Source organism: Ursus maritimus, unplaced genomic scaffold (genome assembly GCF_017311325.1).
Source record: "Ursus maritimus isolate PB19 unplaced genomic scaffold, ASM1731132v1 scaffold_6, whole genome shotgun sequence".
In the NCBI taxonomy this organism is placed as follows: Eukaryota; Metazoa; Chordata; class Mammalia; order Carnivora; family Ursidae; genus Ursus; species Ursus maritimus.
Genome location: NW_024426774.1, coordinates 24,258,058 through 24,273,041, shown reverse-complemented (window position 1 = coordinate 24,273,041; position 14,984 = coordinate 24,258,058). Strand labels below are relative to the sequence as shown.

At 52.5% G+C, this 14,984-nt stretch overlaps 1 protein-coding gene across 3 annotated transcripts in view; it reads left to right on the top strand.

Moving 5' to 3' along the window:
* The window catches only part of GALNT14 (polypeptide N-acetylgalactosaminyltransferase 14), a 201,824-nt gene that overhangs the window by 143,777 nt on the left and 43,063 nt on the right, over window positions 1-14,984 (top strand). For all 3 annotated transcript variants that reach the window (XM_040623060.1, XM_040623061.1, XM_040623062.1), the window contains one exon: window positions 12,103-12,201. In XM_040623060.1, coding sequence (XP_040478994.1) covers window positions 12,103-12,201 — 99 coding nt within the window. The remainder of the gene's footprint in view (window positions 1-12,102; window positions 12,202-14,984) is intronic.

The window sequence follows — 14,984 nt, the reverse complement described above, 5'->3', positions numbered from 1 at the left end:
CCCAGCGTCTAGAAACCATTGTCTGGCACTAAGGCTGAGATTTGAAGTTGGATTGTATATAGGCTAAGGTTGAGGAACATCTCGGACAACGATGTCCAGTAGAAATAGATGAAAGCCACGTAGGTGACATGAAATCTTCTAGTAGTCATGTTTTAAAAAGCAAAAGAAACAAGTAAAATAATTTTAAGAACATATTTTATTTAACTCAGGATACCCAAATATGACCACTTTGACATACAGTGAGTGTGATGAGCTATTTTACATTCTTTTTCATCCAGAGTCTTTGAAATCTTATGTGTATTTCACACTCCAGTGCTCAGTGGCTACCGCATTGGACAGGCTGGGTCTGGACGAAGAGGGTGTCTGAGCCATGTCTGGCAACCCTGTCCAGGTAGGATTCAATCTCTCCCTCTCACTTGAAAGAACAAATGTTCACCGTCCTTGAACAGTGTTCGATGGACACCTTGATGAACAGTGTTCACCTCGATGAGCGATGTTCATTGCCCCTGGGACTTTGGTAAACAGGGAGAATATCTCGGCCCTTTAAATACAGATGGGTATTTCCATTGCTACAGAGAATGTGTCAGAGCTCTCCACAGCCACCACATGACTGTCCCAGGTGTCTCCCAGGACAGCCATCACACAAGGCTCCCTGTTTTTGCCACTGTGGCTACATATTCCAACTTCGGTCTTAGTGACTTGTTTGGTCTCCTTCTCTGTATGATTGATCGTGGCACCTTGCTCAGCTTATGGCTCAGCATTTCCCTCGAGCTGCTGTCACTCATAACTTGGCAATGGACACTGTCCCCTCCGACTTTGCCCCAGTGGGAGCTCACCTGCTTCCTCCCTCACCCAGGCATCTACTCATTCTTCAGACATGTGTTATATGTCTTCTGTGCTAGGTTCTGAGGTCCCAGCTACAAATGAATCCTTGCCTTTGCTGTAGGCAATAGTAGAGGGGACAGAAATTAAGTTCACAATGTTTGGTAATCGATTACAGAGATGTCCTAGGAGAGCATGTTGGAAAAGCCTGGGGAGATCAAGAAATGCTTTCCAGGGAAAGTAACTTCCAAGCCAAGATTAGAAGAAGAGAAAATTGCCCAAGCTTGGAAGAGAGGAGAATACATTTCAGACATGTGGGAGGGAGGCCATGCCCACAGAGGTCCAGAGAGAAAAGAGTGGGTCAGGCAGAATGTAGCCGAAACTTGGAGCGTGCAGGGGAGGAGTCATACATGGTGCTGGGTCACTAGGATAGGAAGCCACGATTAGAGGTTTCAACTTCATTTTGTGAACAGTTAGGCAGCGTTGAAACATGTTAAGAATTTGCAGTTTGGAAAGATCATTCTAGCTGCAGCGTGCTGGATAGATTGGAAGGGGATAAAGCCAGCTTGGAAGTTGCAGCAGTAATACAGAGAAGACATGATGGGAATGTGAAGAAACAGCCAGGTCGAGAGATAAATAAGAAGGATTGACAGGACTAGGCCTTTAATTAGGTTGGGGGGATGGGGAGAGGCAGGATTCGAGACTATCTCTTGGGTTTGGGCACACGGTAGATGGTGAGCTAGGGAACACAAAAGGCACAGCAGGCTTGGCCGAGGTGCTGGAGGCAGAGGGTGGGTAATGAGGTCACCTTATGGGGCCATCCAAGGACAGGTCTCATCAGGATTAGGGGTAGGGTTGAGGTCATTAGCAAACAGATAGGAGATTGAAGCCCTGGGAAAAAATTTAGTAATCCAAAGAGAAGGAAGACTGAGAAAAAGATGGTTTAAGAGAATTTTGGGGGGAAGGCTAGAATTTCAGATGAGGAAAGAAGAGGAAAATCCAGAGGAGACAGCCTAGGAAGAGGCTATCCGCACTAAGGTGATTTCGCCAAAGCCAAGCGCAAAGAACCAAGTCCTTAATAAAATGCGTGACCCTCCGTGTCAAGTGCTACAGAGATAACAAGTCAAATAAAGACTGGAAAGTTTCCGTTAGTTTAGCGACATTGAGGAGCAGTAGGGACCTTGGTGGTAGGATTTGGTGGGGAGAGGGGGTTAGAGGGCACTGGAAGGCAGAGGTGAACAGGAGCGCTATGTGGACTGGAGCCTGGGGCCTCTGTGTATCATCTGACGGGGGCCCCAAGCTTGGTTCCTGGAAGGAAACAGCAAGTTCAATGGTAAGACCCAGAAGATCTTAGCTAGACCACTAACTAGCAAGGTGGCCTGGGGCAGGTCAATTCACTGTTCTGGGCCTCAGTTTCCTCATCAGTGAATAAAGAGGGAGCTGGAAGCAACATCTTCTAAACCTGGGCCCCACAGAATTCTCTTTGGGCAATGCTGTGCTTTACTCACTATATATCCGTTAAATATGTGAGTTCTCACTATGCGTAAGGGATTGTGTGCTAGGAAAAAAGAAAAAATGCAAGGGTGGGGAGGGGGCAGGTTTTGAGGCAAAGCTGGGTAAACAATAGCTAGCAGAAGTCTCAGAGCCTGTAACATGTTCATGTGTGTTGTTGACCACGAGAAAGGTGATCTCGTATTTTTCCAGTATTTCTCATTTGCCCAACTGATTTGACTTGTGTCCGCTGTCTTCACAAAGCATGCATGGGCTTCTCCTGGAGACACTGTCCACCAGCTGGCAGTGTAGGGGGCACCCAGCCACAAGCTCTACATGGTACTTTCTAGTGTTACAGCAACTCAGGGGTTCGTCTGGAGTCAAAGTGAGAAAGGTCTTCTAGCTGCCAAGGGCTGCAAAATAAAGTAGAAGCAGAGACTGAGCCTTTAGGGGAGTCCAGATAACAGGGTCTCTTCTTTTTTAAGATTTTATTTATTTATTTATTTATTTATTTATTTATTTATTTATCTGAGAGAATGAGCGGGAGGGAGAGGGAGAGAGAATCCGAAGCCGACTCCATGCCGAGTGCAGAGCGCAATCTAGGGCTTGATCCCACAACCTCACAATTATGACCTGAGCCCAAACCAAGAGCCACCCAGGTGCCCCGATACCATGGCCTCTTAGATCATGGTGCCCTCCCCGCCCAGTTAGCGCCCCGATTTGTCAGCAAGGACCCCTGTGGGGCATTCTTACATCGCCAGGAAAATGGGCTTGCAGAGCTGTTTTCTGGGAACACTATTCTGATCTATGGGCTGCAATGAATCTGATGGTGGAAGTGCCCTAGAATAGTCAAGATGTAGGTTTTCTTAGAAATCTGAGGCCCCTGGGAGTAGGTGGCTGAGAAATCCAGGAGAATACTTGGGGGAGGAAGAAGTGAACTACAGGCTCTGAGCTGTACTGACAGAGTCAACCAGGAATATGGTGGTAGTTGGGAAGGCCAAGGGAAGGCATTTGTTGGCCTAAGTAGGCTCACCCTGGGATAAGTCCTCTGTTAAATGTTCCTGTGTTCATGGAGGGGTGCCCATGATACCATCGGGATCAGCCTTTCTGCAGGAGAATTAAAGCTTAAAGCCCCTGGACATCCATTGTGACGAAATGAATTACCTTCTCCTTTACCCGTGTGGAAGGTTTCTACTGTGTAGCATCCATGGGAGACGTGAGCGAAGAGCCAGACGATCTTCTATGTACTGTATGGTTCATATTAAGAACCCCTGAGAGAGTTCCAATCTAGAAAGATTGTAACAACCCCAAAGGTACTACTGGAGAATTTCTGTGTGTGTAGGTCCCCCGGGCATTCATACCTAGCATCTCTAGGGGGACAGAGGCCACCAGAGGGTCCTGTGGGGGCTCTGGGAGCACCTTGTGGGGATAGCTACCAACTGCCCAAGAGGATTTACCATCGGCCCCGGGGGAGTGAGAAATGCCGCTGACCTTGTTTCTTCAGGTAGCCGAGGGTGCCTGTGTTCTCTGTCTATTGCTTCGTAACAAATTACCCGCAACTTAGTGGCTTAACAGGACGTTTATCATCTCTGTTTCTGTGGGTCAGGCATTCAGGCATGGCTCAGGTGGGTCCTGACTACAAGGCTCTCCCAGGCAGTCATCCACGGGTCAGCTGGAGCTGGCGGCATCTCAGAGCAAAACAGGGCTGGACCCTCATCCCAGCTCCCTCATGTGGTTGTGGGCAGGATTCCGGTCCTCACGAGCTATTGACCTGAGGCCATGCCTCAGTTCCTAGCCATGTGGGGCTCCCCAGCGTGGCAGCTTGCTTCACCAAAGTGCAAGCCAAAAGGATGGGTGTCCCAGTCTTTGCTAACCTAATCAGAGAAGTAGCATCCCATCACTTGAGCTGTATTCTATCCCTGAGAAGCCACTCACCAGGGTCAACTCACACTCCATGGGAGGGGATAACACAAGGACTTGGGGGTTGGAGGCCATCTGCTGCCCACCACAGTACCCGACCAGGCTTCGAGGCAGCTCACTCCCCTGCCCTGGCCCACGAACCCCCTTCTCAGAGTAAAGGAATTTAATAACGCGTTCAGCAATTAAAACGCCACAGCATAATGGAGTAGCAGATCTCACTGTTATTCTAAGTATCTTGTATGAGATGCAGGATTTCTGTAATCCTAAATGAGGACAGCTGTTGAGGCAAGACCTAGGAGCACTATATGTTTGTGTGGATGAACAAATTAATCTGCATGTGAAATCCCAGTGAAATTGACATGAAATAAAAATTTCATGCCTTACAGTGTATCTGTGTTGCCCATGAAATGAGATTAAAAGGAATTTCTGATTCTACAATTGTCATAATTTCATGCTGCTTGCATTTTTCTCTTCTAAAGACTTGCGTTTGGACCTAGAGGCCAGGCCCAGGTGGGGCATTTTGTACCTTTTGGCCGTCTTCCTTCTCCGCTTGGCTGGGAGCAGGTTTCTGTACGGAGAACTGATCCGGGAATGTATTAGATGTTCTCAGCTCTAAATACAAAACCTGTGATTCTCCATGCTGCCGGCATGTTCACTGTCCCTGTCCCAAGGCAACTGACATTCTGGAAAGGTCCCTGGGCCTTGAGCTTTGCCCCCCTCATCCTTCTGCACACACATCAGCTTTGGGGTGGGCATTGGTGTCATTGGGGAGTGAGGGGAAGAGATGCTGGTCTCCCCAAGGCCTCATCAGGGCTGGAGCCATGACATGGTGAGACGAGACAAAAGTGTGGGAGGGACGGAGGATGTGCCCGCACACCCCTGCACCTGGGAATCCACAGATTGTCTCTCCCTCGGAGACAGACAGGGCTCTCCCAGGAAACCGGTCCCACTCCCACTGTATGCCTGTGCTTCTTTTGGCCCTTGTGGCCATAGAGTTCAGGGAAATGGAACACACAGAGAAGACAGCCTATTCACTTTCTCTGTCTGAGTCTGCCCTCTGCCACGTGTTCAGGACTGTAGGAGTCAGAGGGATGGACATTAGCTTTAGAATAGGTGTTCACAAATTCCCCTCCTAGGGCCTCATTGAAATCACACATCCGCTGGCTCTGCCTGGGCAGGAAGTGGGAGCCCCTGTCGTTATCCCCCAGGGTAGCTCAGCTGGCCCTTTCCCTGTCCTCCTCTAACTGCCCAGGAGCGACAGCCTGTCCCCCACCCCCCTCCCCGGGCAGGTCGCTGCAACGGCTGGATTCCAGAGCTCAGTAGAAACTGCTTCTTGGGTTGGTGACTTGAGTGGGGCCCATGGGTCCACAGGGCACAGGACACAGATGGGACCTGAGCAGCAGCTGAAGGCTTTTGGATACCCTAGTGCTTGTAACAGTGCTGGCGTGGAGAGGTGGTGGCATGGTGACAAGGACGTCTGGCAGGCCTGGGTTCAAATCCCTGCACTGGCTGTAGCAAGTTGCTTCACCTCCCGGTGCCTGAGTCTCCTCCTGAGTGAGTCCATCAAGCAGTGGCCCCTCATAAGGTTACGGTGAGCATTAAATATGCAAGGTGTTCCGCACAGCGCCCGGCACTGGAGGGAGAGCGTGTGCACGCACACTGGGAGGGCAGGTGGTGGGGGCAGAGGGAGACACAGAAACCCAAGCAGGCTCCACGCTGATCTCCCTACCCCGAGATCACATCCTGAGTTGAAACCAAGAGTTAGACGCTTCACGGACCGAGCCACCCAGGTGCCCCCGAAGTAGCAGTTTAAGAACATTACGAGATGGATATTTTCATCACTGTAGACCGGGGGCCAAGGCTTAGGGAAGTGAAGTCACTGCCAAGCTCCCAAGTGATGACACACCCGAGTGTCCCACCCCAGGCCTGTGTGATCTCCATTACATTCTGCCACATTTTTGTGTGACTTTTCCGCTTTCTTTAGCTGCCCTCAGTCTCCCCTCTGGGATGCCAGAGCCCCCCCTTCAGGAGTCTGTCTTCTCACACTTGGTGCCGTTGTCAATTGCGGGGGGAGACCAGTGGCCTTTCTCTCCATCAACATTCTGGTGATAATAATTGCACTGTCCTCTTCCTCCGGGTTCCTGGGTCTGCCACTCCATCACTCCCTCCTGTTTTGACATTCCAGAATCAAACCCCAAATGTTTGTAATTTATGACCACGTCTTTTCTTCCGTAAGGGTGGCACGCTGTAGGAGGAAGACGTATGTCCAGGAGTCAGAGGACCTGGGTGCCAGCCTCAGCAGGCACCCTTGGGACCCTCGGGAGCCTCTGTTGCCCACTGATAAAATGGGGATGATGATGCCATCTTAACACCGCTTAGAGGCAGCTCTCAGTCTCACGAGCTTGTGCAACAAAATAAGAGGCTGTGCACGGGGCGCCTGGGCGGCTCAGTCAGTTAAGCGTCTGCTTTTGGTTCAGGGTGTGATCCAGGGATCCTGCGCCAGGCTCTGAGTTCAGGGGAGGATTCTGCTTCTCCCTCTCCCCCTGCCCACCCTGCCTTATACTCTCTCTTTCTCTGGGTCGCTCTCTCTCTCAAATAAATACATAAAATCTTAAAAAAAAAAAAAAAGCATGTGTACATTACGTTTCTGTGGGAACTGATGGTGATCATCACTTAATGTTTCTGACATACCCGCGTTGGCACCTGCTGGCATACAGGGCGGGGCGGGGGTGGGTAGGGGAGCAGGGACTGGTGCTGGAGAGACGGAAAGAGACCGAAGAGGAAGCTCCTGCCTGTGCCCTGGGGCTAGCATCTCAGACCCTCTGTGGAGGCGGCCTTGGCTGTAAGTGGCGCTCAACACTCAAGAAGTTGATGGTTCAGGAAACACTTTGAGATGCACCTGAGCTTGGGGAAATCAAGAGCCTCAGCTGAATTTTGCAGAAAGAAAAAAGAGAAGCACAAAACAGAAAATACTGCATGTGGGGGATGAGCTCAGCGGAGCAGATGTTATTCAGGAGGTGCTTGGGGCCATCAGGACAGCAGCCCCGGTGGGCAGGCTGGCGTCAGTCTCCACACACCATGTGGTCCGCCCTTCCTCCTGGCCCTCCTCCCACTCTGATCTTTCCTGCTCACTTGCTCTTCTCTCCAGTAAAACCCCTGAATAATAAATTACAAACATGCTTTCCCGTCTGTCTGCGGGCGCCAGATCTCAGCATTGGAAGCTTTCAACATCCCCTCGGTGTCCCTAATAGATCTTGCCATTTGATTAATCTTCTAGAGTCTTCTCCCAGAGAGCCCACCGTCTGAGCCGACTCTCCTCATGGCGTCCAGTTTGAAGGATTTTTCTCTGCCTCTCAGCCTGGTTGCTGCCAGTGCTGACTGCTCATCCCCAAGTAGGGCTGCGGGGTGCTGGGGACAGGTGGCAGTTAGAAGTCCCAGGACCTGGGCGCAGCTCACCTGAGTCACTCCCCAGGTGTGTGACTCTGAGCGAGATTCTGAGCCCCGGGTCTGCTCTTCTGGGGAGTGGAGGTTCTCAGAAGCTGTTGCGAAGGTCTGATGAGACAGCTGACGCACTGTGACCAGGGGCAGAAGGAAGAATCTGTGAAGTCCCAAGAGCCAAGATGCCCAGGCCATTGAGGTGTGAGGCAGTGCCCTGCTGCCCGCCCTCCCTGGGCTTGTGCACACTGGAGCTCTTCGGGGATTCCTGCCCCACCCAGAGAGAAGCCCCCTGACCTTTCTCCTGCAGGAGGGTGGAGGGGAGTGAGGTCCAAGAGCATGACCGCCCAGGCTCCTGCCAATGCCTGTCCCGCCACCAAGGTCTGCCCAGTCTAGGAGGCTGAACTGGGTCATCTCCAAGGCCCCTTCCTTTTTGGAATCATGAGTTCATGGTTCTAGTCCATAAGGGCAGAACACTGCACGGAGCTGCTTCAGCCCCTAGAGCCGTGCTGATAATAATTGTAGCTGCCATTTACTTGGCAGCTGTTAAACACCTGGTGCTTTGCCTGCAGTCTGTGGTCTTCACAGCAAGCCTGCAAGGGAGGTGTCTGTCTGCACTCAACAGGTGACACATCGAGGCTCTGAGAGGGCAAATGATGTGCCCAAGGGCACACAGCCAGTTTTCGACAGATTCAGGATTCAAACCGACATCATAACCCGGCTTCGTTTCTCTAAAACTGTTGCTGGGTTCTTTGCTCTTTCCCCCTCCCCCCTCACCTTTCAGGGCGCCTCGCCCTCTGTCAGACAAGACAGAACCGCCCAATGGGGGGAGTACTCTGCACATTTGAACTTGCTGTTGAAGATAACAGTCCTGACAGTTTTATCAAGCATGGAATATTAAACAACAGCAATAATCTAGGGGAAAAATCTGCAAGTTAAAAATTGTTGTCTCCACTTTCCAGACAGAGAAACTGAGGCTCAGAAAAGTCAATTCGATGTCCAGCCACATAGTTGAGCCCAAGCTGCAGAACGGTCTTTGTGGCGTTCTGTCAAATCATTTTTATTTGGTGTCAGCTGCAATCAGAGCTTCCGATTACTATGCACGGGAACCCTCAGCAGGAGAGCCCAAGCCCTGTCCTACAGATAAGTGGACAGCAGATAGGAGAGGAGGTGGTTGGCCTGTAGTCCCACATCCGGTCGGTGGGGTACGACCCCCAGGCGAATAGTCTATGAACAGTCTCACTGCGGCACTCAGCCTGCGGGTCCAGAACCCTACCGGGACTGGGACCCTGTACCCCATTTCTCTCCGTCCGTCGCTAGCTCGTCTAGCATCTCCTCGCCCGTGAAGACTTCAGCACCCCAGGTGGACATGAGCCTGCCTCTCTGCTCTGCGAGCCCCGTGTGTGTGCGTGCTGCTGGGTCATCGTACAGTCACACACCCGCCTCCCAGCTGCACTGGCCAAGGTAGGAGGAATGGCCTCTGTCCCCAGAAGCTCTCTGAGCGGCGGCTTCCACTCTCACCCTGCCACACGAACTTGTCCTCAATAACTTCCATCACCAGAGCTAGGGTTTGGGGTCCCTTTGCCATCCCCAGGGCAGTGCCCAGCGCCTGACCCTTGGCACAGCCCTGCCAGTTGTGGTGTTATGAGTCACGCGGGTCAGTCTTTCTTTTTGTCCCCTCTCTCTGACAGAGACAAGGAGGTCCTGCTAAGCTCTCAGCTTTATTACCTTCCTGTAAAAGACAGACGAGCATCGCTCTGCTCCCGACATCCACCTCCTTCCTTTGGTTCTCCCCATGCTGGCTGCTGCCTCTTCCTCTGCCTGGGTCTCTCCATGCCCCTCCATGCCCTCGTGGACCCCGCAGTGTGGCAACTGAGGGCTCCCCACAAGTCCATCTCAACCAGCCACCTGCCCTTCTTCCTCATTGCTCCCAATTTAAACTCAGGTCTGTATATAAAGATAGGCAAGTTCAAGGCCTCTTCTCCCTGGGGGCTATGTCAAGGCATTTTCCTTCCCGTTTTATAATAGTTAACAAATGCCTAACAAGTCACCCCCAAAACTTAGTAGCTTAAAACCACTGGAATCGTTGCTTATCTTCTTAGTCTTCATGGATCAGGAGTTCCGAGCAGGTCCGGCGTGGAGCTGCTGGGGCTTCTGTCATCTGCAGGCTTGGCGGAAGCTGGGGGGCTCACTTCCACAGCGGCTCATTCCCGTGGCTGGCAAGTGGGTGGTGGCGACGGCGGGCAAGAGGCCTCGGTACTTCCACACACGGGCATGCCTCCGCAGGGTGGCTTGAGTTTCCTCGGCCGCTGGCTTCCCTCCAGGTGGCCAAGGCAGAGCCCACAGTCCTACGGTTTAGCCTTGGAAGTCGCCCACTGTCACTTCCATCATATTCCGTTGGTTGTGGGAGCTAGAGCTGATTCAGTGAGCGACAGAACTACATGAGGCATTGAGATTTACCGGAAGCCTTCGGGGAGGCTGGCTGCCACGCCTTTGAAAGCCATCAACTCTTAAGTAGTCAGCTGAGTTAGGAATGCATTTCCCAAATTTCTTTCTCCCTCTCCCCATGAATGGGCATCTAGTATGCTGAATTCTTGTTCTAGGGACATGGAGATAGACAAGGGTCCTTCCCTAGAGGAAATAATAGTCAAGTGCAGGAGACATTCCCAGCTCCGAAAATTCTAGAAGAGAGATCTGTACAGAATTACGGGAGCACAGAGGACAGGTCATTGCTTATCTGGGGGAGTACGGAACACCTTCACAGAAGGGGGGGCATTTGCTCTGGGTCTTAAAGGATGAGTAGGAGCTCATTAGGTGGAGAAAGGAGGAAGGACACTGCTCCACGCAGAAGTCCTAGTGTGAGCAGGGCCAGAGAGTTCTGGCAACATACGATGCTGCCACTGTGGGAGGTCTCAAGGGCTGTGATAGGGAGTTTGGACTTTCTGCATCAGGAGCCACTGAGGGCTTCAGGCCAGAGGAAGGCCTGAGTAGAATTGTGTGGTGGACAGGACGTGAGTGGCAGGGGCAGAGGGGGGAGGCAGGAAGACCAGTCAGGAGGCTGCCACAGGAATCCCTGAGAGGAATAAGGACTCTGGGAGCCAGGACCATGGGGACAAGAGAAGAGGAGTGGATTCTGGAGGGTTTTCTTAGTAGGTGGAGCTGACATGATGTGGTGAGGCATTGTCTCTGGCGGGGGGGCATGGGGAAGGCCTGAAGGTCATGACTCACCTTTCTACTCTCCTTTCCCCTGGGGCCTTCCTTTCCTAATTCTTGGCTCTTGGCAGGTGACCCAAGCCCAGCTCTGCTTAGGCCCTGAGCACAAGAGCCCCTCTTTCTCTGTGTAAATTCTCCTGTTCATTGTTTGCTTTTGGACGAACATGTTCAGGTCTCAAGGAGGCCAAAGGGACATCAGGCTCACTGGCCTAGGATTGAGATGAAGTGTTTTCAGCCACAGACTTCTTTGAGAATCTAGTGAAAACTATGAATCATCTTTCCAGAGAAAAACAAAACCAAACCACAACAACCCACACATTTGCATACACTGCTTTGCAAACAGTTTCACTGGGCTCATGGTCGCCTGGAAGTCCATCCTGGGATCTCCGGACCCCAAATGCAAAGGCCTGAGCCGAGGACGAAATTGGAAAACGAAGAGAAGAACTGTTTCACTACCCAAATGTCTGTTATTTACTTCCTCGTTTAATACCACTCCCCGTAATTGGACAGCCCCTGAAAGAGCTGCAAACAGGAGGAAGCACTTACCCAGAGATAGTCCCTGGTGGCACCAGCATCACTTGGCGGGTTTATTTTCATTATTATAGTAATTTTCGGGCTGCGGGCTACAATTTTCCCTTGCAGCGAGGTATTAAATTGAAATTACCCCAGATGTAATTGTCATACGAAATGATCCTGGACACGTGGAAATGAATGCTTTTTCAAGATGGGGTTTTATTGTCTATGCCAGGGTTTTAGGGCTCTGCCTGGTTAAACGTGCCGGATTTCCGCCTGTGTGGCAGGAGGTCAGAGGTCAGCATGGTGGGGTGGGCTGGAGCTGCTGGCCCAGGACACGGTGAGGCTTCTGCCGACCCAGATGAACACAGACTGGGGAGCAGAGTCCAAGACATAGGGGTTGCTTTGTGTGGCTGCCAGGAACCTCTGTGCATTAACTCGGCGTGCGAGAAACCCCACGTTTATGTTCTGTGCACTAACTGAATTTGGATCCAAGTCCAAGTTCCTCTGTGGAGGTGGGGAATTGAACTTCAGTCATGCTGGGCGCTGCCCTGCCCTGGAGTCTTCACCTGTGCTGGGCAGCTGGGCCGGTCCCCCCAGGCACCAGGCCTCCGTCCATACTGTGACGGCCACAGTGCCCTTGGTTCCAGCACTTAACTCTGCTTCGCCCCCAAGGTCTTATGTGTCCTCCTGCCTTTCCTTCCCCAGATGCACCCTGCTGGTGTACTGCACGGACCTCCCTCCCACCAGCATCATCATCACCTTCCACAACGAGGCCCGCTCCACCCTGCTCAGAACCATCCGCAGGTGAGACAGCCCTCCTCATCGGTCGGCCCTCCCAGGCCCAGCTCTCGGGAAGAGGGGTCTGGTCACCGGGGGTGGGGGGACTAGCCCTGCACTAAAAATATCAGGCATCTCTGAGTCCGTGCGAGTGCTGTCTGACTCGCTTCCATTCTGTCACTCCTCGCACCCCTGTGAGGGCGGCTTGTCCCCTGTTTTATATGGGGAGAGACAGAGGCCCGAGGTGGTCAGCAGCTTGCCCATCACCGGCAGCCACAGAGGACCTGGAGCTCACGCCCTTAACCATCGTGCTAGGCTGCCTCTGGAACAGTTCTAACTTCCACAGCTGCCAGGGTTGCTAAGGTTCCGCGAGACTGAGGACATACCCCACCCCAGCATCAGGCTGGGATTAGAACTTGGGTCTGCCAAGTGCTGCCTCTCCCAGCACCCGCCTCTCCACAGCCTCCCACGTGGCCAGGAGCCTCAGTGCAAATCAGAGCAGCCTGAAGGCAGTGGCTGACACTTCCTTTCCCAGCCATCTCCCTTCTGTTCCAGCCCCGACCCCGCTTCTCCTCTCCACCACCCGCAGTTCCGAGTCTGGGCCCCGTTCTTGCTCTAACAGGTGCATTCTTCCTTTGTCCGACCCATGGCCTGCACGAAGCTGGGACATGCAGAAGTCCCAGCACCAGAGCCCAGCAGAACTCCCCGTGGCACACAGATGGGGCCCTGGGGATTTGGCCCTGGTTGTTTTGGCTCCCCTTCCCCAGGCCATATCCTTCCGCAGCTCTGGGGCCTCCTTGCCCATCCTACCCCCAACACCACCTGGCCCCCCTTCCTGTTTCAGGTCTCCGGCATCATTGACATCTCAGACGGTGGCAATGCCGACCATCAGTCATGAGGCCCTCTGGTGTGCAGACACGCCTTGGCTCATACTCTCAGCTGGGGAGGTGGGAGGCCATTGCTGTCCCCGCTTTACAGCTGAGGGGACTGAGACTCGGAGATGCTAAATCGAGGCTCCTCTTGCTTAGCTAACGGTGGGGAAGCTGGTTTCAAACCCTTGCTGACCTCAGTTCCTCTCAGCAGCTTCCATAGGCCAGGCCATGCTCCAGGTGGTGTTCAGCCTCCCTGGTGTTGGGGCCGGCCCTGGGATAAAGTGCCTGCATATCTCCATGCCCCTAGACACCTGGCCTACATGAGGCCCCCCTGTCGGGTAGACAGCTCAGCACATGGTCGCCTGATCCCACAGAGAGGGAGGGACTGGGAGAGGACAACCAAGCATGGCAAAATCTCTCGTCATTTCCATCACGAAGCCACACCTTCCTATGCCTGGTGGTGGGCAGGCAGGGAAGCTCCAGGTGATGGGAGGGAGTCAGCAGTAGGTTCACCCTGATGGCAGGCACCATATCTTGGGGGCCACTGTCACTTCCAATGAATGTCCGCTGTGGAGGGTCCATGCATCCCATAGAAATGCAGGGACGGTCCTGCCCAAACGCACATTGTTTCCCCTGTCCACAGGGGCAGCTCTGTCTGCTGCCCAGATGTCCTTGGCAGCTGGCCAGCTCGTTCCTTCTGCCAGCTGCTTGCCCTGTCTGCCCTGGCTGCTGTGTTCGGCCCGCAAGTCACCAGATTCACATTCAATTTCCCAACGAGGCTTCAGGTCTTAACACGAAAATGTCCTGAGTCACTGTCAGGAGTCACTGTGAGTCTCACAGTAGACTAATAAAGTACCTGTCTGATTTGTAAACTTGAACGAGTACATGTAGGGGACGAGGGTACGGGGTGATCTGATTTACCTGGGTCTTTTCTGGTGAGGGGAGAACGTTGTTCCTGGGCCGTGCAGGCTGAGCGGGCTCACAGTGGAGCAGAGGTGGCTACTTTGAAAATGCCACACCACAGCCCCACTCCTGTCATGGTCTGCTTGGGCACGAGGTAGGGTTTCCGGAACAAACTTAGGGCAGCCTCCGCCTTTCACCACTCATGGTGGCTGTTCCACAAGGTCATGTCTGGGTACGTCTGCCAGATGTTTCCGTGAGGACACTACGGGATCAGAGAGAGGCTCCTTGCCTTCCCAGCTGGCCTCTCTTTTTCTTTCTAGGAGTCCTCTGACATCAAACACGTCCACCCCTCAACACACACACACACACACACACGCCCCCTTAGGGCCTTCCTCTGGGCTCCTTACTGCACATCTCAACTCTAGCACCTAATGCATTTTTCCCAGATGTCATCTTCAGTGAGCTCCTTTAGGGCAAGGAGCTTATGTCTTATTCATCTCTTACCTAAGTTCCCTGTGACTCAGTTGCCTGATCAAGGAAATGGGAATCATGACCACAGCTACCGCATGGAGTTGCTTTGGGTTCAGTTGGGTAAGGGACTGGCCACTGCAGCTGGCGAAACTAGGTGCTTGAGCCACGTTAGCTGTGTCCATATCTGCACAGCTACTGAGCTCTCAAGAAAAAGAGGCTGTGGGGTACCTGGAGTCAAGTCCTTCCCTTACCACTTCCTAGCCGTGTGACCTTGTGTCGGTCACTGACCACATCGGTAAAGACGGGAATGAAAACATCTTTCATGTTTCCAGCATTCCTGGTTCTATCACATTTCCCACAAGAAGACATTACCTTGGGACATTTGGGGGTATTCTACTATCCCGTGGGGCCCCCAGGCCCCCCATTTCCCATACAGCTGCTGCCTATAGACTCGTCCCTTTCGGCTCTAAGACGTATTTTCCCTTCTCGTCCCGCCTCTCCTCCATCTCTTTATAAGAGTAATAATGATACTTTATAATAATATTATTAATATTTTAAATGTAT